Genomic DNA, 18,932 nt, shown 5'->3' on the forward strand with positions numbered 1-18,932 from the left:
TTTGCTATGAAAAGGAAATTACCACAACCTACGTATCCGTATACAGTGTATACTTACGTAGTCAATTGTCAATTACATCCAAATGAGGTGTAACATCACTGTATTATATCGTCATTATACGCACGCAAACGTGAATGCTGTGACAAGCTACAGATTAATATAGGATTTCAGGAAATGAGGCATATGTTTATGTCTCATTATAAAACATACAATATTTATACTAACAACTTCTGAGAAAGGGCTGTCGACTACAGCGATCTACAGCTGCGGATAATCCCGTTCTCTACGTTGTACCCCTGTCTCACCCCTACCCAAAATGGGACCAAATAATAGCGACTTAAACGACAACTTAAAACTTACAGTAGCTACAGTTGGCAAAGTTTAATTGAAGTGAAGAGATAACGCATATTATAAATCCTTGCACAGCCTAGATATCTCTAGAAATAACTAATGAAGTTCTGGTTAAATATGATAATGTTTGCGGCTCGCTAACGAAGTGCGGGCGGCCGTGTGACTGGTTTATCTTATTGTTTTATTGGTAAAGTATTTAGCAACATAGTTGTTATTCATTTAATTGTAATTCTGCGTGCTTACGGAGTCTGTTTTGATGCAGGTAACATAATTAACGGCACTTAGTTGTACCATTGGTTGCACTTAAGTTGAAGTACTACATGTTTTTTATGTGATGGGATCAGTTAAATACAATGTTACCTTTTACAAGTAAAATAGAGAAGTTCTATTTGAAATGTGTTGCTGCCCTTGAGCACTGTGGATTTGAGGACTTGGAGAACTTTTGTACTTTTGCAATTTAATAGTGACTTTTACGGATTTTGCACAAATTTAAACAGTAATATAGATGTCAAACTAGTTTGCCAAATTATGGGCATTCATTAAACTTATACTTAAATTTAAGCTAATATATATTGTAGCATCACAGTTGTTATATCACACAGTTGGCACATAAAAACAATGAAACTATTAGGAGGTCTACCACCTTTATTGACAACAATCAAACAGATAATTGCGGCAATAAATGCACACGTACAAGTGCAACACAATTGTCATGGGTATCTACAGAGCTAAGGGCGATTATTTCTGACGACAATAGGATAAGCCTATTAGCTTTCTTGGTATGGGTTTATTCTTTACTCAATTACGATCTATTGATTAGTTCTCACGTTGTCATATCCGCTTGATTTACAGATTCGTGTTAAGGTTAAAGATTATTTATAATATAGGAATAGCAGACGAGCATGCAGTCTACCTGATGGTAAGTGACTATTGCCGTTGACGTCTGTAATAAGATTAAATTTCCTAACTGAGGTCGGCCATAAATGCTCCCGTAAGGACTAAGTTGGAACGGCTGGGATAAGTATATCCCTGCTAACCAGAACACAGTTGCGCTTAAATAGGCGTGGTGGTGGTGTCACCGGAGTCGAACCAAAGAAGGTTCTACTATCTTTAAAATTCATTCCAAATTGTCTTAATCTTAAAAATTCTGGTCATAGCAAATTGTAAAGAAAGCTGTTTGATGAATTATGATAAGACAAAGGTCAACCAATTCAAATATCAAGTCAAGTTTTTGCCAAAATTATAAACTTCATTCTCTCAAACTCTTTCAAATTCTCTTAAGGCTGCGCGTTAACCGCTAAAAAAACCCCATTCGTCACGGTTTCGAGGATTTTTCTACTCACCATTGAAAAAAAGTGTAGGGATCTTCGGAGAGGACATATCGTGTAATGTGCAGTCACTGGGGGTCATTTGGACGTTAAGACGAAGTTGCACGCACGTTTCCATCAGGTAGGACGTTTACTTTATCGTGAGGCTCAAACATAAAAAATAAACCCAAATCTGTATATTTTATTGGAAAAAACAACTTTGAACATATTCGTGAAAGTCCCATCAAAATGTGTTCAGCCATTAATATAACCCCCTACAAATACATACAGAAGTTTCTGAGATAATATAGGTATAAATAGTACGAGTTTACGTTAAGAGCTATTTTGAAATCTGTTTATTTGTTGTGAGGATTTGAAAAACATCAATTGTTCGCCAATTGGCCGTAAACTTCACAGCAATGCCACATTGTGATGTCTTATTTGTATGATCCTACGGCCATCTGTATAATTGAATATTCCAGAATGTTTCTGTTTACAAACAAAATGATTTATTTTACATTACCATACGGCTGTTATAATTGATTCATAAAACGTTGTAGTAATATAAAAAGCTCCAACTGTTTAGTTATATGTCCTAAATTACCTATTATGGTGCGTACAAGGTTTAAATACGTGACTAAAATGACAAAAATCTTGTGGCGCATTACCTGGTAACGAGGAAGCGTCAGATCGCGAAACTGGCGCCTCCAGACGTGACCATCGCCTTGTACGACGGTCACCACCTTGAACCGTAAGGACACGCTGCGTGCATGCTCAAATTTTATGATAATGTACATTCATGTCATAGATAGTGCGTTTAATGTTACGATAAAAGGGAGTTATGGTTAAAGATTTCACGACGACTAGAAAAATATGTTCTACTGATTTTTATAAGTTCTTTACGGTTCTATTTTTGATTCATAATGGCATGACGGCAATCTTGATTCATAACGATTCCATCGATTAACTATCGATCAATAAATCCGACTACCGCTCAAAAAATAAAATCAAAAATAATCTATATAACACATTCAAGCCCCAAATTCTCAAATTGCGTGAAAAATCGCTATAAGACATGTTGCGTAGGTATATATTGAACATCAATTCAACAATGTCCTAGTAAGCATCTTTCTTAGCAGGCTTTCTCACGTTCCAGCAAAACAAGTACGACGTGGGCAGCGGCGAGCAGTTCGACGACCTGGTGGGGCTGATCGAGCACTTCCGCTCCTATCCCATGATAGAGACCTCTGGCGACGTGCTCCGGCTGCTCCAGCCCGTCAGCGGCACTCGCATCCGGGCGCACGACATCGATCAAAAAGTACAGGTAACCCTCACTTCAGTGTTTGTTAAAGATTATCATTATCATCATCACCAGCAACCCATTACAGTACCACTGCTGGGCACGGGTCTCCTCTCAGAATGAGAAGGATTAGGCTATAGTCAACCGCCCTGGCCAAGAGCTTTCATTCACTGTTTAAGCAAGCGATAATTAATTACTTATTCACACATAACTATGAAAAATCAGAGGTGCATGCCTGAGATTGGAACCTCGGAGCCCTCGATCGAGAGGCCGAGTTTTTTAACCACTAGGCTATCTCTGCTTACGCCACTAAGCTATCACTGCTTACAAATGATTATATAATAACCAGAACAAAATCCTGTCGGGTAAAATAAGCTTTCAAATAAACAAAACCCCGTCCAAATTGAATGAGTAGTTTTTGAGAAAATCGCGGACATACATACATACGTAGCTGTTACAGACGCAGAAATACAGAAGCTCCCTTTATGAAGTCGGTTAAGAAGTACAGGTTATCATTACTTGAAAGTATTTTTTTGTAAAAGATCATTAGTAGAACAATTTTCAAAACTTCAAACTTCTTTGCTTAACAGTAACCTTTGTAATACTGGTAGATTATAAATAGTAAAGGTACAGGTAATCAATGCCTAAAAGTAACCTTTGTGAAAGATTACAAAGCTACTATGTAGTTTGGTACTTTACTACTAAGTACTTTAAGTACGCACAGGCAATAGTACTCTTTTAAGTAAATTTTATTTTTTAAGTAAAAGTTGAAAAGGTCTCCATAAAAGTATTAATCAATGTTGTTAAACCTCAGGGCTCAGATGTAGTAATACATTTTGTTAACGGTTTAATGTAAAACTATAAGAACAAGATCTTCAGAAGTTGTAGACGAAAATTTCATAACGATAAATGCTGTATTGTGTATAAAAATAAAAAAAAATACCTTATTGAGAAATCTGTATCTTTCCTAATTTGCATGAAGCAACTTTGCATCTCTGCGTGTTAAGTTTGTTTGCGGCAACTTGCAACATATTCGTAATTAATTGGCGGTATTGTTAATGGACAATTGAAAGAGGAAGTAAAGCAAAAAATATTCATGAATAAGGTAACAGGGTAGGTATCAATGAATGTTTTATGTACACAAGAAGTGTAAATGGCGTTTACAATACAACGGAAACAACATTGGTAAAGTAATTGAGATTTATTATATACTAATAGCTGAAACACTTAAATGTGAGGTCTTCCTGTCTTTGTTTATCACTTAATATTCTAAGCACAGGTTATAAAACAGCTCAAATGCAAATGGTCACAGAACCTTGCGGTACTATATTTTCATAAATAATAAATATTATAAAGAAGTGTTATTTGTCAACAGGAAATGGAGGAGTTTCAAAAGCCAGAATGCAAGTCTGGGTTTGACGGAGAGTTCCATTCGCTGAAGATAGTCGATGACATACCCGTCTTCACCACTAATGAGGGCATGAAGATCGAAAACGCATCGAAGAACAGATATCGTAACATATTGCCATGTAATTCATCAATTCCATATTTTTCATATTTAGATACAATAGAGTAACGTAAAAAGAAATTTCTTATCAAAAATCCGTTATTCTGTGAAATATGATGACAATGTGTAGGTTGAACTAAAAATACATTAAAGAAATTCCTTATTTCGTTTTTAAATAAGCATCCTAAGTATACTGTTTTTATTAGAAACTGATTATAAAAATTAACGCATACAATAATCACAAAAATATGTATGTTGTGATGTGACCTTTTAACCCAGACCGTGCTGTCAACATTTGATAATATTAATGTGACTTGTAGTCGCCCCCACGATTGGCCCAGGAGGTCGTTTTATTGAGTCAGAACGCAGCGCCTATTAAACTCGTACGCAGTATGGCCTAAACATTATATAAGATTAGTTTGTATACAAAAGTCCTACAAATTGCTATGTTCTGCTAGATTTATTATTGACTTTCCCGAGTCACAAAAACCACTAATAATATTATATTTATATAAGTAATAAAATCATGGCATACCACTACATTGAAGTTACTATTATATAAACACACAAAACGAGACTGGTTAAAAATATCACTATCGTATTTAAGTTTGAATCCAACGAGAATTTAAATATCTTAAAAGACTGCAGGTGCCACAAAATCAGAGAGTCCATTCTCGTAAATACATCATACGCACGAAAAATATTGTCTTTTGCATTAATTCGTGGGTTGGTAAAAATCGTATAAATTGTCAATTTCATAACGAGTACAATGAAAAGGAATTCCCATCCACAAACTCATCCTGTAGAAATAAAATTTATTGCCCTATTCCAGATGACCAGACACGTGTCATATTACGAGGAAGCAATGATCCTCCCGAGTCCGACTACATCAACGCGAGCTACATCCGTTCCCCGAGGCTGTCTGATTCTTCCAGCTCCGTGCAGTCCTCCAACGAAAGCCTGGACAGCGTTCATTGTAAGATTAAGTATAATATGTTCGATTTTTTTATTTTTTATTATTTATATAAGAGATGTATTATTCAGGGGAACTACAATACAATTAAAAAACCAATTAAACAATATTTAAACTAAAACTACTAAGATAAACACGAAAAATTTATAAATGAGCCAAATCGCTGCCCCGAGGAAGTGTCAAGATACTAGCAGCATTACCTCGCTGAATTGACAAACTAATTTGCTGGCCGAGGTAAGCTCCAGCTCTTGGGTCACCGGAGGCCTCAATCAGGCGCGAAGACTATTCTTTATAGAAATGCTTCGCTTCCAGTCCCCACGATCCCATCGTCTCGACTTCGAAGGGCACAAACATGTAGCTCTGTGAGATAATAGCATATTTGAGCCGCTTCACAGCCTCTGCAGATTCAGCCGCTCTCCATCACGCATCGAGGTCGCTTGTATATGAGATGAGGCCATGGTATCTACACATGTACCATCCCGTACCAAGGACCTCCCCTGTTTCCAGGGCAAGAGTGTCAATCCATCCGGCCGCTTGCTATCATCACGTACCTTTCGGATTAAGCGTGGCCGGTACGATAATGGTGACAAGCGCCCAACAGACCGTGATGACTAGACTGATTGACGCCTTCTCCACAAACACAACGATGTGGCTCATTTATTTTCAAACCAAGACGCAGGAAAACAGGGACATAGTGGTGTTATCCAAAAGGGTTCCTATGTTGCTCGATACAAGTGCCTGTAACCAGAAACTAGACTCACGTTCAGATATTGCTATGAGACGTGCACTCTCTATAATATCTACTGAAGAATTCAATAGATAATCATGTGATAATTTTATTGACAATTCATCAAAAAATAATGTACGTCTTCGATTATTATGTAGGTACAAACTGTTATAGTGGAACTAGCTAGATATGAATCGAAACACGATCACATGATGAAATTACAATTTCATAATATTTATAAAAATACTCTATTGATACATATTCTTATAAGTACATGGACGACCGAGATTTGGAGTGGTGCGCATTTGTTGCATCAGACCAGTGCATCGGACTAGTTCCTCGCGTTTTTTTCCCTTGGAATATGGAAAATTCTTGAAATTCGTGGGAGCCCTTTGCAAAATTCAGATGGCATATGTTACCCGCTAGGTATATTAAAAACACCTAAGGTAAATAAAATGAATATCTACCTATGAAGCAAATCACGGATTACGTTACTGTAATGCGTTAGAATCACAGACAGATGTTAGAAAAACACTCACCAGATAAATTAAACTTACATAAGTAATGATTTACATTACGGAAAAGCCTTTTCAAAACCCAAATCCGTTTGAATTCCACTAACTACGTTATAGTCAATTGCGACATAGATCGCATAGAACTAGATCCTGTTTTCGGGAGTATCGCCAGTAAAGACAAGGAAAATTACCGTCATTGTCGCATGCCTGCAACACGCCGGCTCCATACTAATGAAACGTGCGACGAAGCCACAAGGATCGGATACCCACCTCGGATCACGTCCGCACCCTCACGTACACTATTGTTAGCGTCAATACATATTGGTAACATTAAAACGCCTCTGTCTGGTAAAATAGATAAACTATGATAATTCTTCATCGCTAATACATTTTTAACTTCATTACGTATGATCTGATTGATTTATTTTACGAGCAAGCCGACCACCCAAATTTAAGCTCTCACTTCTGTTGACCTGTTTAATGCAAATTAAAATTAGTACAAGAATCTACTAAAGGTCGAGTGTTGGTTAAGTGTAGTTGATTTTTCTTCAAAAGCAGAAGCCGACACGATTTCTTTTAGCAATCGAAAATTTTGCAGAATTCTTCAAGATTAAAAAATTAAAAAAATATCGATTTATTTTCCAGCATTGGTGCTGAGGAGCGAATCAAAGAAGCCTGCCCCACTGGTCTCAAAATCTCTATCGGACGACGCCCTTAGAGAGGTCAAAAGGTGCATCAAGATGGACAAACTTAATGGAAATTTGTTTCGGAATGTCAGTAAGTACATAAATCGATTACGTAATACAGATATCGATAAGTCGATTAGTATTCTAATTACGTGTGAACATGTCACCGCGAAACTTAGTCATTCCTAAGCATTGTGTCCTGTTTGCCATCAAAACAACGATCGATAGTAACATTTTACACTTTCTTCATTATTTACTTGTAAATATATAAGTGTAATAAGGAAATCTCTTTCTTAAATTTATATTCTCTTATCTATAACTTTCTAACTCTATTTAGAGGTTTGTATCAAAAGTAAAAAGCAATGAAAACATATCAATTTGAATTGCTCGATGGGTCGAAGCGATCCGTCGATTATATTGCATACATGCATATTCTCAAATATATGCAAGATTTAAAAAAAAACTTATATTAATGACATATTATTGGATCTTTGTTATTCCAATTAGACAATTTAATTTCCCTTTTTCCATGATTGCTGGCGTAAGGAAGTATTAGATTTTCTTAATCAACGTTACATTTTTACGATTACATCATCAATGTTACGTTTCGCATTTCACATTTCATGTGTGCGTCCTTTTACTTCCAGTTAAGGACAAAGTCTACATCGCCACACAGGGCTGCCTTCCCAACACGGTCGCAGATTTTTGGCGAATGATTTGGCAGGAGGACGTCAGAGTCATCGCCATGATTACTAATGAAGTGGAGAAGGAAAAGGTGATTATAAACTTTACCTACGTGTTGGATGCAAATGGCAAATAACTTTACGCCATATCATTGGCCTTAGAATTTTTGTATCAAGGTTCTTTGGGTGGAAGTTTTACGTACATACTTATGCAGATAGATATTTGTTGAAGAATATAAATGTGTGCTTTATAAGTGCTTTTGTAAAATAAGGTCCTTATTTTAAAACGGAAATTTTAATAGCTGTATAAGTAAAAACATATAACAGAAACAAAAGCAATACATGGTCACTTTGTAATCAGCAAGCAATGTACTTGTAAAAATGCAAAAACAAATGGACAAAATTTTGCAACAGCATTTTCAGGGCCAGATTATTCCTTCTTTAACTAATATTTAGTTGCTTTCTGTTTATTATTTCAGAAAAAATGTGAACGTTACTGGCCGCAGCCGAGGCAAGATGAGCGTTACGGTGACATCCTAGTCAAATTTATATCAGAAACCTACTACGAAGACTATCTTCTACGGGAATTTGATATATGCGATGACAGAAATACTTGCAAGACTGTATTCCAGTACCAATTCACCGTAAGTTGTAGGAATTGTATATTACTTAATGTCTTTTTTAAATATTGCTTCAAAAGTAATGAGTCGTCAGAGGACTTAAATTTAGGACGAACGTTGTCTCTATCATAGTAGTATGACCTTAAATTATTTATCACTATTTTAAACATTTATGGAGATTTAAGGTTTATGAAGTTGGTGGTGTGATTTCAGTGACAGTACTGTCACATTACGTTGTATTTGTGGTGAAGTTGGTTTACCAAGGCACTAGATATTAAGACGTGGCAATACAATTCATTACTCAGGGGAAGAAATGCAATTGATCGGCCACAGTGGATAGGATGGGCTAAAGATTTATTGAAATATGTATATTTGGCGTTTCAATTCACCGATGTATCGTTTATCGATATCGATTCCAATCTTGGTTACAGATGGCAGTCACCAATGCAGCACGATAATCGTTCGTTATTTGTATTCAATCTATCCAATTTTAACCAATACAACTAGGAGTTCTTAAATTTAGATCCTTCTTAGACAAAAATGTATATATCGATTACTTATTATTATTAATAACGATATAACGTGAAAAAGGAAAATGATGTAAGAGTAACATACGTTAATAATCATAGATAACTTATTGTTAAGCGTACAGTTACGTAATATAAATGTGTAGATTAATCTCTTGATAAAATAAGTGATCTATTTTTGTTAAAAGGCTTGGCCGGATCACAGCGCTCCGACTGAAGCCGAGAACGTGCTGGCCTTTTTGGATGACATCAACAGAAAAATGATCCAGATTTCACAAGAGAGGGACGCCCCAGATCAGGTATAACTACCTAAATTTCATTCTTTCATAGAAATATTAGCACTATAATTAACTGCGACTTGAAATTAATATATTGTATAAATTAATTTACTCTTACACTACTTATTTAGAGATTATAAATTGAAGTGGTGTTTTGTACATTCCAGAATGTGCTGTGCGTCCATTGCTCGGCGGGTGTTGGCAGGACTGGCACCTTCATTGTTCTAGATATGCTCATTGATAAAATAAAGAGATCCGGTGAGCTAATTATTATTTTAATATACCTAATTGTAATTATTGTACTCGTACCTCCAATTTTTAATTTTTATTTTACCATAACTGTGTACTTGAATAGTAAAACGCCGCAATCACTTTTATCTTTGTCTTTGTTTGTTGTTGAATATTTTTTTACCGATTGCGGAGGTAATGTTTATTGATTGTATGCATGTATGTTTGGCACGTCGTGTTATACCTTATATTATATTATATACATACATAATTTATTATTATATTCCAACTAATTCGATTTCGTTAGAATCTCAATGTGATCAATACGAAACAATGACCAGTTTCTGATTCTAGGATATTTAACCATTTCGAGTTGCAAGGTTTTGCTATAGGACATAACATTTTGCATGGCTGTGTCTCTATGCGATTGTTTATGAATTATTCAATGTTATGCGAAGCGTAGCGAATTATTTAAGTCTGTGATCATCCGACCTTATTTCTTTATTTAGTCCCATTTAAAGTCCCTTAACATCTTTGCTACTAATACTCATGCAGATCTAAAACAACTATTTTAGTAAGTAGAACAAACATAGTATGTAACGGCCTTAATACATATTGATTAGAGTAAGAGTATCTTTAAAATGAAAATGTATTCAAATTCAGAATTAATAAATACGTAGTAGGGGGGAAGTAAACTACTCCGAGACTAATCTTAGAGTATAAGTTAGTCCGTGTCATTTCTTTTTCATCCCAGTTAATTAAGCAAGTTCGTTTTTGGTTAATTTTTCTTGCAGTTGATTTAAAATTTTATGTATTTCAAATATAACGACAAATTGCTAGTAGCGAGTTTAGGCATTTGATTATTTTGAACTCTTGAAATCTGTCGAGGTTGAATTTGTCAATCTCAAAATATAGATAAGCTGTCGCTGTAATTTTTATACATGTATTCATTCATTGACTCATTCGTTTTACATTTAAAATGTGAGTGTTGCTCAATGTTTTATTCGATAAATCCGGACTAAGAAATGAATTGTTAGTCCGAGGTAACTCCATGTTTAGTCCAGTAGGTAATGACATTGTTTTAACGAAGTTAATACTTTGTTACTCTAAGATTGTCCAGTCCAAGTGTAACTGTAGATGATAATTGAATAAGCGTTTTTTATTAATAAGGCTGAGTTTAGTAATTATAATCACATTAATCAATTATTCATTGCTTAGCAAGCGTTGGCGAATTATTTATCGTAATTGCTGTTACTTATCATAATGCCATAGCGATTGGTTTTAATCTTATAATCTTAAATTGGTAATTGAAAACAATGCAATGCACAAAAACGCTTATAGTTAAATTACAGAGTACACCTTCCGTAATGCTTTAGCAAGTATTTAGGGTAAAAATAATATTCACTCTTTGAATCGTGTTTAAGATAACCTAAATATGCCTTGCAGATTCAATTTATATTCAATAAAACTAAAATTGTAAGTCAGAAGCACACTCCCCTGCTCTGTTCCAGTGTACATTACTAAGGCTAAGAGGTCAAATGATTGATGTGTTGATATCTCGCAAAGGTTTCTTATTATACCATTATTATAGGCAAACTACTACAGCTAGATAATATTATGATTTTCTATAAAATAGTCTCACTTGAATAAAATACATATGAAACCTAGTCCATCACCAATTAGAAAGTAAGGTTTTATTGTGACTACAGCATGAGCGACAGGTTTTTAAACTTATTTATAAAAAATATTAGCTATAGTTATCACTTATCAATTGTATTTGGTGTTACAGTATCTATTGTAATGATTAATTTTGTGCATTACATACAGTAATCGGTATATGATTGTGCATCGGTAGGTTTCAACTGCGACATCGACGTACACAGCACGGTGAAGATGGTGCGGGCGCAGCGCTGCGGCATGGTGCAGAACAAGGCGCAGTACCGCTTCCTGTACATGGGGCTGCAGACATACATCGACAACAAGAACATGAAGATGCGGAAAAGGGTAAGCCCGAAAATATCAAGGATGACTGACAGACTCCACTCATTTGACAATAAATGAACGAGGTTCCTTTAAAGCTGACGAGCCCCTTAAAACTTGACAGACTGACCTTGGCAACAATGTATCACGGATTTTGTACGAATAGGTTCACGAAAACTATAGAACAATCGTTTAAAAATATGAGGTCATTTGTATGGTTCCTTACCCCCAATCTTCATTATTTTTTATTTTTAGTATTAGTTATTATAGCAGGCATTGAAGTAAAGATACTGTGAAAATCTAGGTCGGTTGTGAAAACCGTCTAGGTACCTATTACGGTTCAATAGATAAAGCGAAAAACATCGTAAAATAGCGGTTTCTTGAATACCGACCCCTATTTATTTTCAGATTTTAGTATTGTTATAGCGGCCACCATTATACATACCCTGTAAAAATTACAACTACTTTTTGTAAGGTATTTTTTTTCTCTGAAAGGTATGTCCCTAATCTATGTTTCCCTAAGTTTGTCGTGGTACTTACGGGACAACCGTCGTATTATCGTCGGGAATTTTCAAATATTGCCAGGGGCACCTAATTCAAATATTGCCGGGGCGTAATATTCACTCATTTCGACCTCTGTTTTAACCGTGGTATCTAATTATATGTTGTTTATTTTCCTTTTTTTGGTTTCAGGTGTATATGTCGGATGCATAAACGTGAATTTGTGGACTTAAGTGAATAATTTATTAAGATATATAAAATATGACTTTAATGATTATCTACAAGTAGACACGTAGTTGTTTCCTAAATAAAGAGTTGATTTTTGTGAGTCATATCACCGTTTACTATGTTTAATTATTATAATAATTGTAATCATAATAAATGTGTATCTCTGGATTTTTATAACTTTCGTTGATAAGCGATCTTCATGATGATGAAATTGTGATTTTGTAATCTTCAAACCTTTAATTGTACCTACGTATTAACTAATATTAATATGTCGCTTATTTCCAATAAAATACAAATAAGTGTTATGAAACATCTGAATCTTATCATACTCATGCGTCATGTTTGTCATTTTGAAATTACCTGTTCAATTTAATATGATATTGTTATTAAGGTTGAATGAATTTTGAAAAATGAGTGAAATTATATTATGATTCTTTATAGAATAAAGGAAATAATAAAAACAAAGAATAAACTTGACGTGTATATATTTATTTAATTCCACATTAAAATATTTTGAAGCTATCCTGACTTTAATATACAATTAACATGAAATATAATAACTAAACAAGAATTATACAGTAAACAGTGTAATAATAAAATAACAACAAATAATTTAATACATGTAGGTAGGTTCTAATTAAAATATTGCAAATATATTAAAAAGTCAAATTATAAAATTTCATTAAAAAGTAGGTTGAACTTGCGATGATTTCGTTAAAAAGGTAAAACTTAGAACAATATACAATTTGGCACACGTTGAGTAGATTCGGGAAGATGATGAAATTTAACGATTTTAATTCATAATTTTAAATTGCATCCAATTACGATATAACTTCATCTTTAAAGATGTGTGCATGGTATGGCGCAGTGTCTACCATGCGCTGATCTGGCCACAGTACCTACTTGGCTAAATATTTTTATTAGTATATTGTTAATAATAAGGAATAAAGTTACGATCTGTATTATAAACACTTATTCAAATTAAATTAAAATGCATATTGTGTTATTTGTCTATTTGACGGCGATAGACTTATCAGATTTAAAAATAATTTTAGAGGATTTTTTGCAGTACCTATAGCCAGGTAGGTATTTTCAAGTGCCTTCTTTACTTAAATAAGTACCCGAATCTCATCACACAATAAACATAGATATCATAGAGTCCTCTGAAGTTTTAATGTGACATACAATATCGATTTTTCTAATTTAAAACAGCAAATTGCATAATTTTCTAAACATTTCAGTGCCTTTAAGACGATAGATTTTAAAATAAAAATACATAAGTTTTCAAAAATCAAATAAATAAAAAATGGATAAAAAGAACTTTTAAATCTTAGCATCTTATTAAAATTCCCACATTCTTGTGGAATAATATAACTTCAGTGAACCTTTAAAATGTATAATTAAAGTCATAATAAAACTAAATAGAATAATAAGTACTACAATCATAGGTAAAACATACAAAGGAAGCGGGAATGTAAAATTAACTAAGTGTATAGAGAAGTTGACAATTCCTAAGCTATGAATAATATTACATAAATATGTGATGTAAAAAGTTAATACACATATTACATTCAGATTATACTCGTGTGAAAATATAATTATCCTATTTTTCTATTACGTTTCACATTGATTAAAATACATTTCAAGCGAAAAAGCACAAGCGTGTCATAAGACTCCCGTTACAAATTGAATTAACGAAATTGCAGTTTCGTTTCTGAAACACAAAAAATACATTAGGAAGTGATAGTTTTTAAGTGACGTCAATAACATACATTCTTAATTGTATAGTTAAATCGATAAAAGGAACCTTAACGATTTCTGGGAAGAAAAGAAAGTATACACCTATGGTCGGAGGACCGTCGTCAAGAACGACATTCCTTATTACATTGTAAAAGTTCAGTAATGAAACAATTCAAGTCAAGTATGATTTAAAATAATAAGTATTAACGAGATTACACAACGATGTGAAGAGATAGAGAATGTCGCATGGAGGGGCGACTATTTTATTCGTTCGGGACGCTTCTACCATTCAACTCCTACTGCAAGCCGCGTTTAGGAACCTCGTTTTAGTAACACATCTTAAAATAGCTGGCTCCCTCACTTACCGTGGATGTAACAGCCAAGTATATTTGTGCGACCTTATTTGCATACCGTTCTCGAAATCTCAAAACATTAATATTCTTTTAGCGTTAATTGTTGTTAGAGACAACGGTATTATTTTTCAAGTAACAAAATGTAGGTACGCACATTATTTTGATTACGACAGATATACCTATCTGTGAATCAATTGTTTCAAATAAGGAATAAAACGGGAATCTTAAGACGTTTGAAATCTAGGCTAGAGGCATAAGCAGATTTCAGAGGCTATCCGTGCACTTCAGAATTTAGTAGCGTATTTTTATTAACGAGTTATAACCATATCTTTATTAATTCTGATTATAATTATGTATTTCAAAGGACGTGTAGGTAGTCGTTGATAGTGACGGAATCTATATGTTTTGTGACGGTTTGTCTGAACAGTAAAGAGCACGGAAAGCCTGCGGTGCGACGTGGGTACGTAATACGTATGTTAAGACACAGACAAATCTCCAGTTTCGATACTGACAGATGCTCAATTTTTAATGTCATCTTTAGTTACACTTCGTGTATTAGCGACTTGTAAATCGACGTAGATTAAACCTTACGTTATAATATTTACACATGCTTTGGTGTTTTATTACTTCACGTTACATTTTACATTACAATTTCCACTCAAATCTACGTCAAATTTTATGTCGTTTTTACAAGTTCATTAATTTAAACCATGGTATTTTAAAAACTTTCCAACTTAATGTTTCGAAGGCTTAAAAATCATAAGCAAAAACAATTTCAATTACAAAAGAATAGTAAGAAATAAATTAGTCACAAAAATTCCAAATAATAAATTAACAAGCCTTCTTATTGACAGAAAATTTCCCCGTCGTTCGTCATTATTACCAATTCGGTAATCTAATCAAATATTTAAATGTTATGTATTTGCCAAATTAATTTCTAGGTGCTCGTTAAATTCGTGCAATTATTAATAATGAAATATGTGAGCGCCCTCAGTACGCCACGCGAAATCGGCAACAGGGGATGTACTGTGATTTGATATACACATACACAGAGGTCACAATACACTCTTACTACGATACGATTGATTTAAGATTTACGTTATTTGTACAACTACTCGCTAATTCGTCGTCTCTAATTTTCTTCTCGTGTGATAATTGTATCGTTTTTGTTTCACAGACATTCGAATTATCGAAGCGATCCGAGTGTGTTGCACGTCAAAGTTAACGTTTCTACTTAGTTTTTTTTATTGATTCGTGTAAGCACAGCTTAATCCTCCGCGACTCTTAGATTACTTTATTTTCGTTGATATTATAATTCGCAATAGTTTCTATGGAGCTACGCTTACGCTGTGACAGCTCCTGTCGGTTGCCGAAATACGTGGTCACAGGAGAGCTGCCGTGACTTGCAACAAACATTAAGAAGCGCGAACATTTAGTTGTTAACATTACATTATTCTAACACTAGATCTAGACTCTATACATTTTCTAATGCAGATATATTTTGAGTCTAAAAATAAGAATATTTTAACACATACATTTTTACAACAATATCACTTGTTAATTCATTATTCCAATCAATTTAACCACTTTTATACAATAAAGTGTAGTGAATGAGTGAAATGGATGACGACGGTTTTGAAGTGCGAGTACTAATTTTGATAGAACTTGTAGTTGTGTTCATGCAACAACGTGGTAGGTACTCGTAAATCGTACCTGTTGACGTCGGACTATTATTATATTGAATACTAAAATAATCAGAAAAAATACAATTTAGTTATTGTAGTAGGTAATAAACAAAATACAGGATCGTTATTTGTACTCCTATTATATTAAATGATAATACCTCAGATGTCAGGAAAACTGAACATAATCAAATTATTTAATTGTTAAGTTTTTACTAGGTAACTTTTTATCACAGACAATTTAAAATTTACACTAGATTATTGTGGTGTGAATTAATTAATTATGATATTAATTGTTTAAATTAAAACCGTGTCAGGTAAAATGTACTTCTATTAAGTGTGTCAAATGGCGGTGATTTCATGAAATAGTCCAAGTTATAGTCATAGTTACTATATTGAGCAGGTTCAATAGAAAAATGATAGTTCAGAAAAAATTTAGGATAGATAAATCGCGATTGTTTGACCAGTATGATTTACATACATGTCCAATATTTTTATCGATTTGTGATGTTCATGTGAATCTTCTTGTCATTTAATGATTCCTAAAAAAAATCGCTACTGAGGATAAGTTATTAAAATTGCAATTTTTTTTTTCATAGTGAGGTCACGAGATCTTAAACTGTATTCTAACAAATCATTTTTTAATAAGGACCTAAAATGGATATACTAGTATATTAATTACGAAGTAAGAACGCCAGTTACAAATTTGGCACTTAAACTTGTGGAATCTTAAAGGGTAAGGTATATGGGTATACAACTACGTTTGATAGTATATCTAAATATTACGGTAGGTAGGTATATTAGTCAATTATATACAGTATAAATAGTAAAGACGTTTAAGGGAGTATAAAATTGCTCAATTCTATGGCACCCGTTAGCATGTAGCATAGTGCGATGTCTCCATAAAATATCTCCGATGATACGATTGTGCGACTCTTAACTAAAGACTAACAATAAACATAGCAGACTATTGAATTTTCGATGTCTTGTTTTTAGATTATAAGTATGATTAATGATTCATTCCGAAAATAATATTTTCCAAATATAAGCGAAAAAATAAAAAAGAGCTACATGAACGGGGCACGTGGGGTGGAAGAGACAAATTGCACGCAAATTCATGGATCAGTTCATAGTCGGTAAAACATGATTGACAAAATCAATAAACAAACATACATTTTTTGTAATTCGTTTCAAAAACATTCACTGTTTTTGTAAAATAGAATCTTAAGTAACACGCACCATGATACAACTCGTTTTCATTCTCTCCAAATATAGGTAGGTACGTAATATATCTGCGAAGACACAATAAGTTCGACAAGTACATTTATTATGGGCATGCAATACATTAAACTATTCTAGTTAAATATGGAACATCGATCTACATTTTTTTTTGGGTTTTGTTTATTTGAGAGACATTTAAATTGATAAATATATGTTTTCTCGGAATCCTGTATACTTGTCGTAGTGTAGAAATGTTTTCGATTGGGTTCAATGATTTGTACCGCTTAGAAGCACTGCTCATAGTGGGTATCACGAAACCGACAATTGTGGCCATTTGTTAAAGTTTGATTAAATACAGCGTCTATATGAAAGGGGTAATATTAACATAGGATTCTAAGAAGAGTTTTAAGAAATGCTCACCTACAAAAAAGTATCGAGAATCACGGCAAAACCAAAGAACCCATAGAAAGCTTACAGTGTTGTCGCGGATATCATAAAATTTAGTGCATAAGCGTTAAAAGGAAAAATAATCACTACACAGATATACTATGCGAAGGGCTGCTGTGTCACAGGATGTCAGTCTCGTAAACTTTATTAGTAATGGACACGACGTCGTTGACCATGGATAGCTGACAGTTGGTCTTCTCCGAGGAGGTGTCTCCGTTCTTTTTCCTGTCGATGTCACCAGCCAGGTGAGTCATGCTGCCAGACACGTTCGCAGGCGCGAGATTCAAATTCATTTTGCTCAACAAATTCGACTCGCTGCCCGTCTTCTTGAGGTCGGGCTGTGCGTTGGGGGGCAAGGCGGAGCCGCTGCGCTGGATCATCTGCAGGCGGGCGTACTGCTCCTGGAGCGCCTTTTGCTTCTTGAGGAGTTCCTGGTGGCGCTGCTCGAGGAGCGCCTGGCGCGACGCGGCGTTCTCGTCGTCGGGCTCGCGGGGCGGGGAGCGGGGGGAGGTGGGCGAGGCGAGGGGCGAGCGGGAGGTGGTGCGGGGCGGCGGGGGCGGCGGCGCGCGGCGGGCGGCGAGCGCCAGCAGCTCGGGGTGGCGCTCGGGCACGGGCGGCTTGGGCGGGTGCTGGCCGCGCGCGCGCACCGGCGGCGACGCGTCCGTGTCGCTGCCGCTGGGGTACGAGTGCAGCCGCCGCAGCGGCCCGTCGCCCCGCCCGCCGCGTTCCGATGGTTTGGCGAAGGTCTGCAGTTCGTCTAGTAGCGCATCGAGGGCGTTTTCTGGCCGCAGGTCCGTTGTTCCCCGGGTCGCGCCGTTTCGCCCGCTGCCGATTGCCTGCGTATCATTCCGTTCATTTCTAACTGTGTTCGGTTATACCGTGGGTGACGAGGGCGCGCTTGTGAGCGATGTGGCAAAAGTGATGCTCAGTATTCTAAAATCTACAAATTACGCAGCAATAAATACGAATAATACGAAATACTAAAGATGCTCATAATCGCGCCCTTAACTTATGATACTCAAACACTGATTCGACAGAAACATTTAGATACATTCATTCAAAGAAAGAAAAATCCACG

The 18,932-nt window shown here is 35.2% G+C and overlaps 2 protein-coding genes across 4 annotated transcripts in view; one reads left to right on the top strand and one right to left on the bottom strand.

The window, feature by feature from the left end:
- LOC140743704 (tyrosine-protein phosphatase non-receptor type 11) overlaps positions 1–12,894 on the top strand; it is a 51,450-nt gene extending 38,556 nt beyond the window's left edge. For both annotated transcript variants that reach the window (XM_073075199.1, XM_073075201.1), the window contains exons 3-12: positions 2,815–2,982; positions 4,334–4,487; positions 5,298–5,441; positions 7,326–7,457; positions 8,014–8,141; positions 8,529–8,693; positions 9,385–9,495; positions 9,642–9,732; positions 11,558–11,706; positions 12,376–12,894. In XM_073075199.1, coding sequence (XP_072931300.1) covers positions 2,815–2,982; positions 4,334–4,487; positions 5,298–5,441; positions 7,326–7,457; positions 8,014–8,141; positions 8,529–8,693; positions 9,385–9,495; positions 9,642–9,732; positions 11,558–11,706; positions 12,376–12,396 — 1,263 coding nt within the window. In that variant the 3' untranslated portion in view covers positions 12,397–12,894. The remainder of the gene's footprint in view (positions 1–2,814; positions 2,983–4,333; positions 4,488–5,297; positions 5,442–7,325; positions 7,458–8,013; positions 8,142–8,528; positions 8,694–9,384; positions 9,496–9,641; positions 9,733–11,557; positions 11,707–12,375) is intronic.
- The window catches only part of LOC140743701 (coiled-coil domain-containing protein AGAP005037), a 275,840-nt gene continuing 269,787 nt past the window's right edge, over positions 12,880–18,932 (bottom strand). For both annotated transcript variants that reach the window (XM_073075193.1, XM_073075194.1), the window contains one exon: positions 12,880–18,690. In XM_073075193.1, the coding sequence (XP_072931294.1) occupies positions 17,974–18,690 (717 nt within the window). In that variant the 3' untranslated portion in view covers positions 12,880–17,973. The remainder of the gene's footprint in view (positions 18,691–18,932) is intronic.

Source organism: Epargyreus clarus, unplaced genomic scaffold (genome assembly GCF_041222505.1).
Source record: "Epargyreus clarus isolate Ecla_fem2 unplaced genomic scaffold, WU_Ecla_fem_2.2 ptg000007l, whole genome shotgun sequence".
In the NCBI taxonomy this organism is placed as follows: Eukaryota; Metazoa; Arthropoda; class Insecta; order Lepidoptera; family Hesperiidae; genus Epargyreus; species Epargyreus clarus.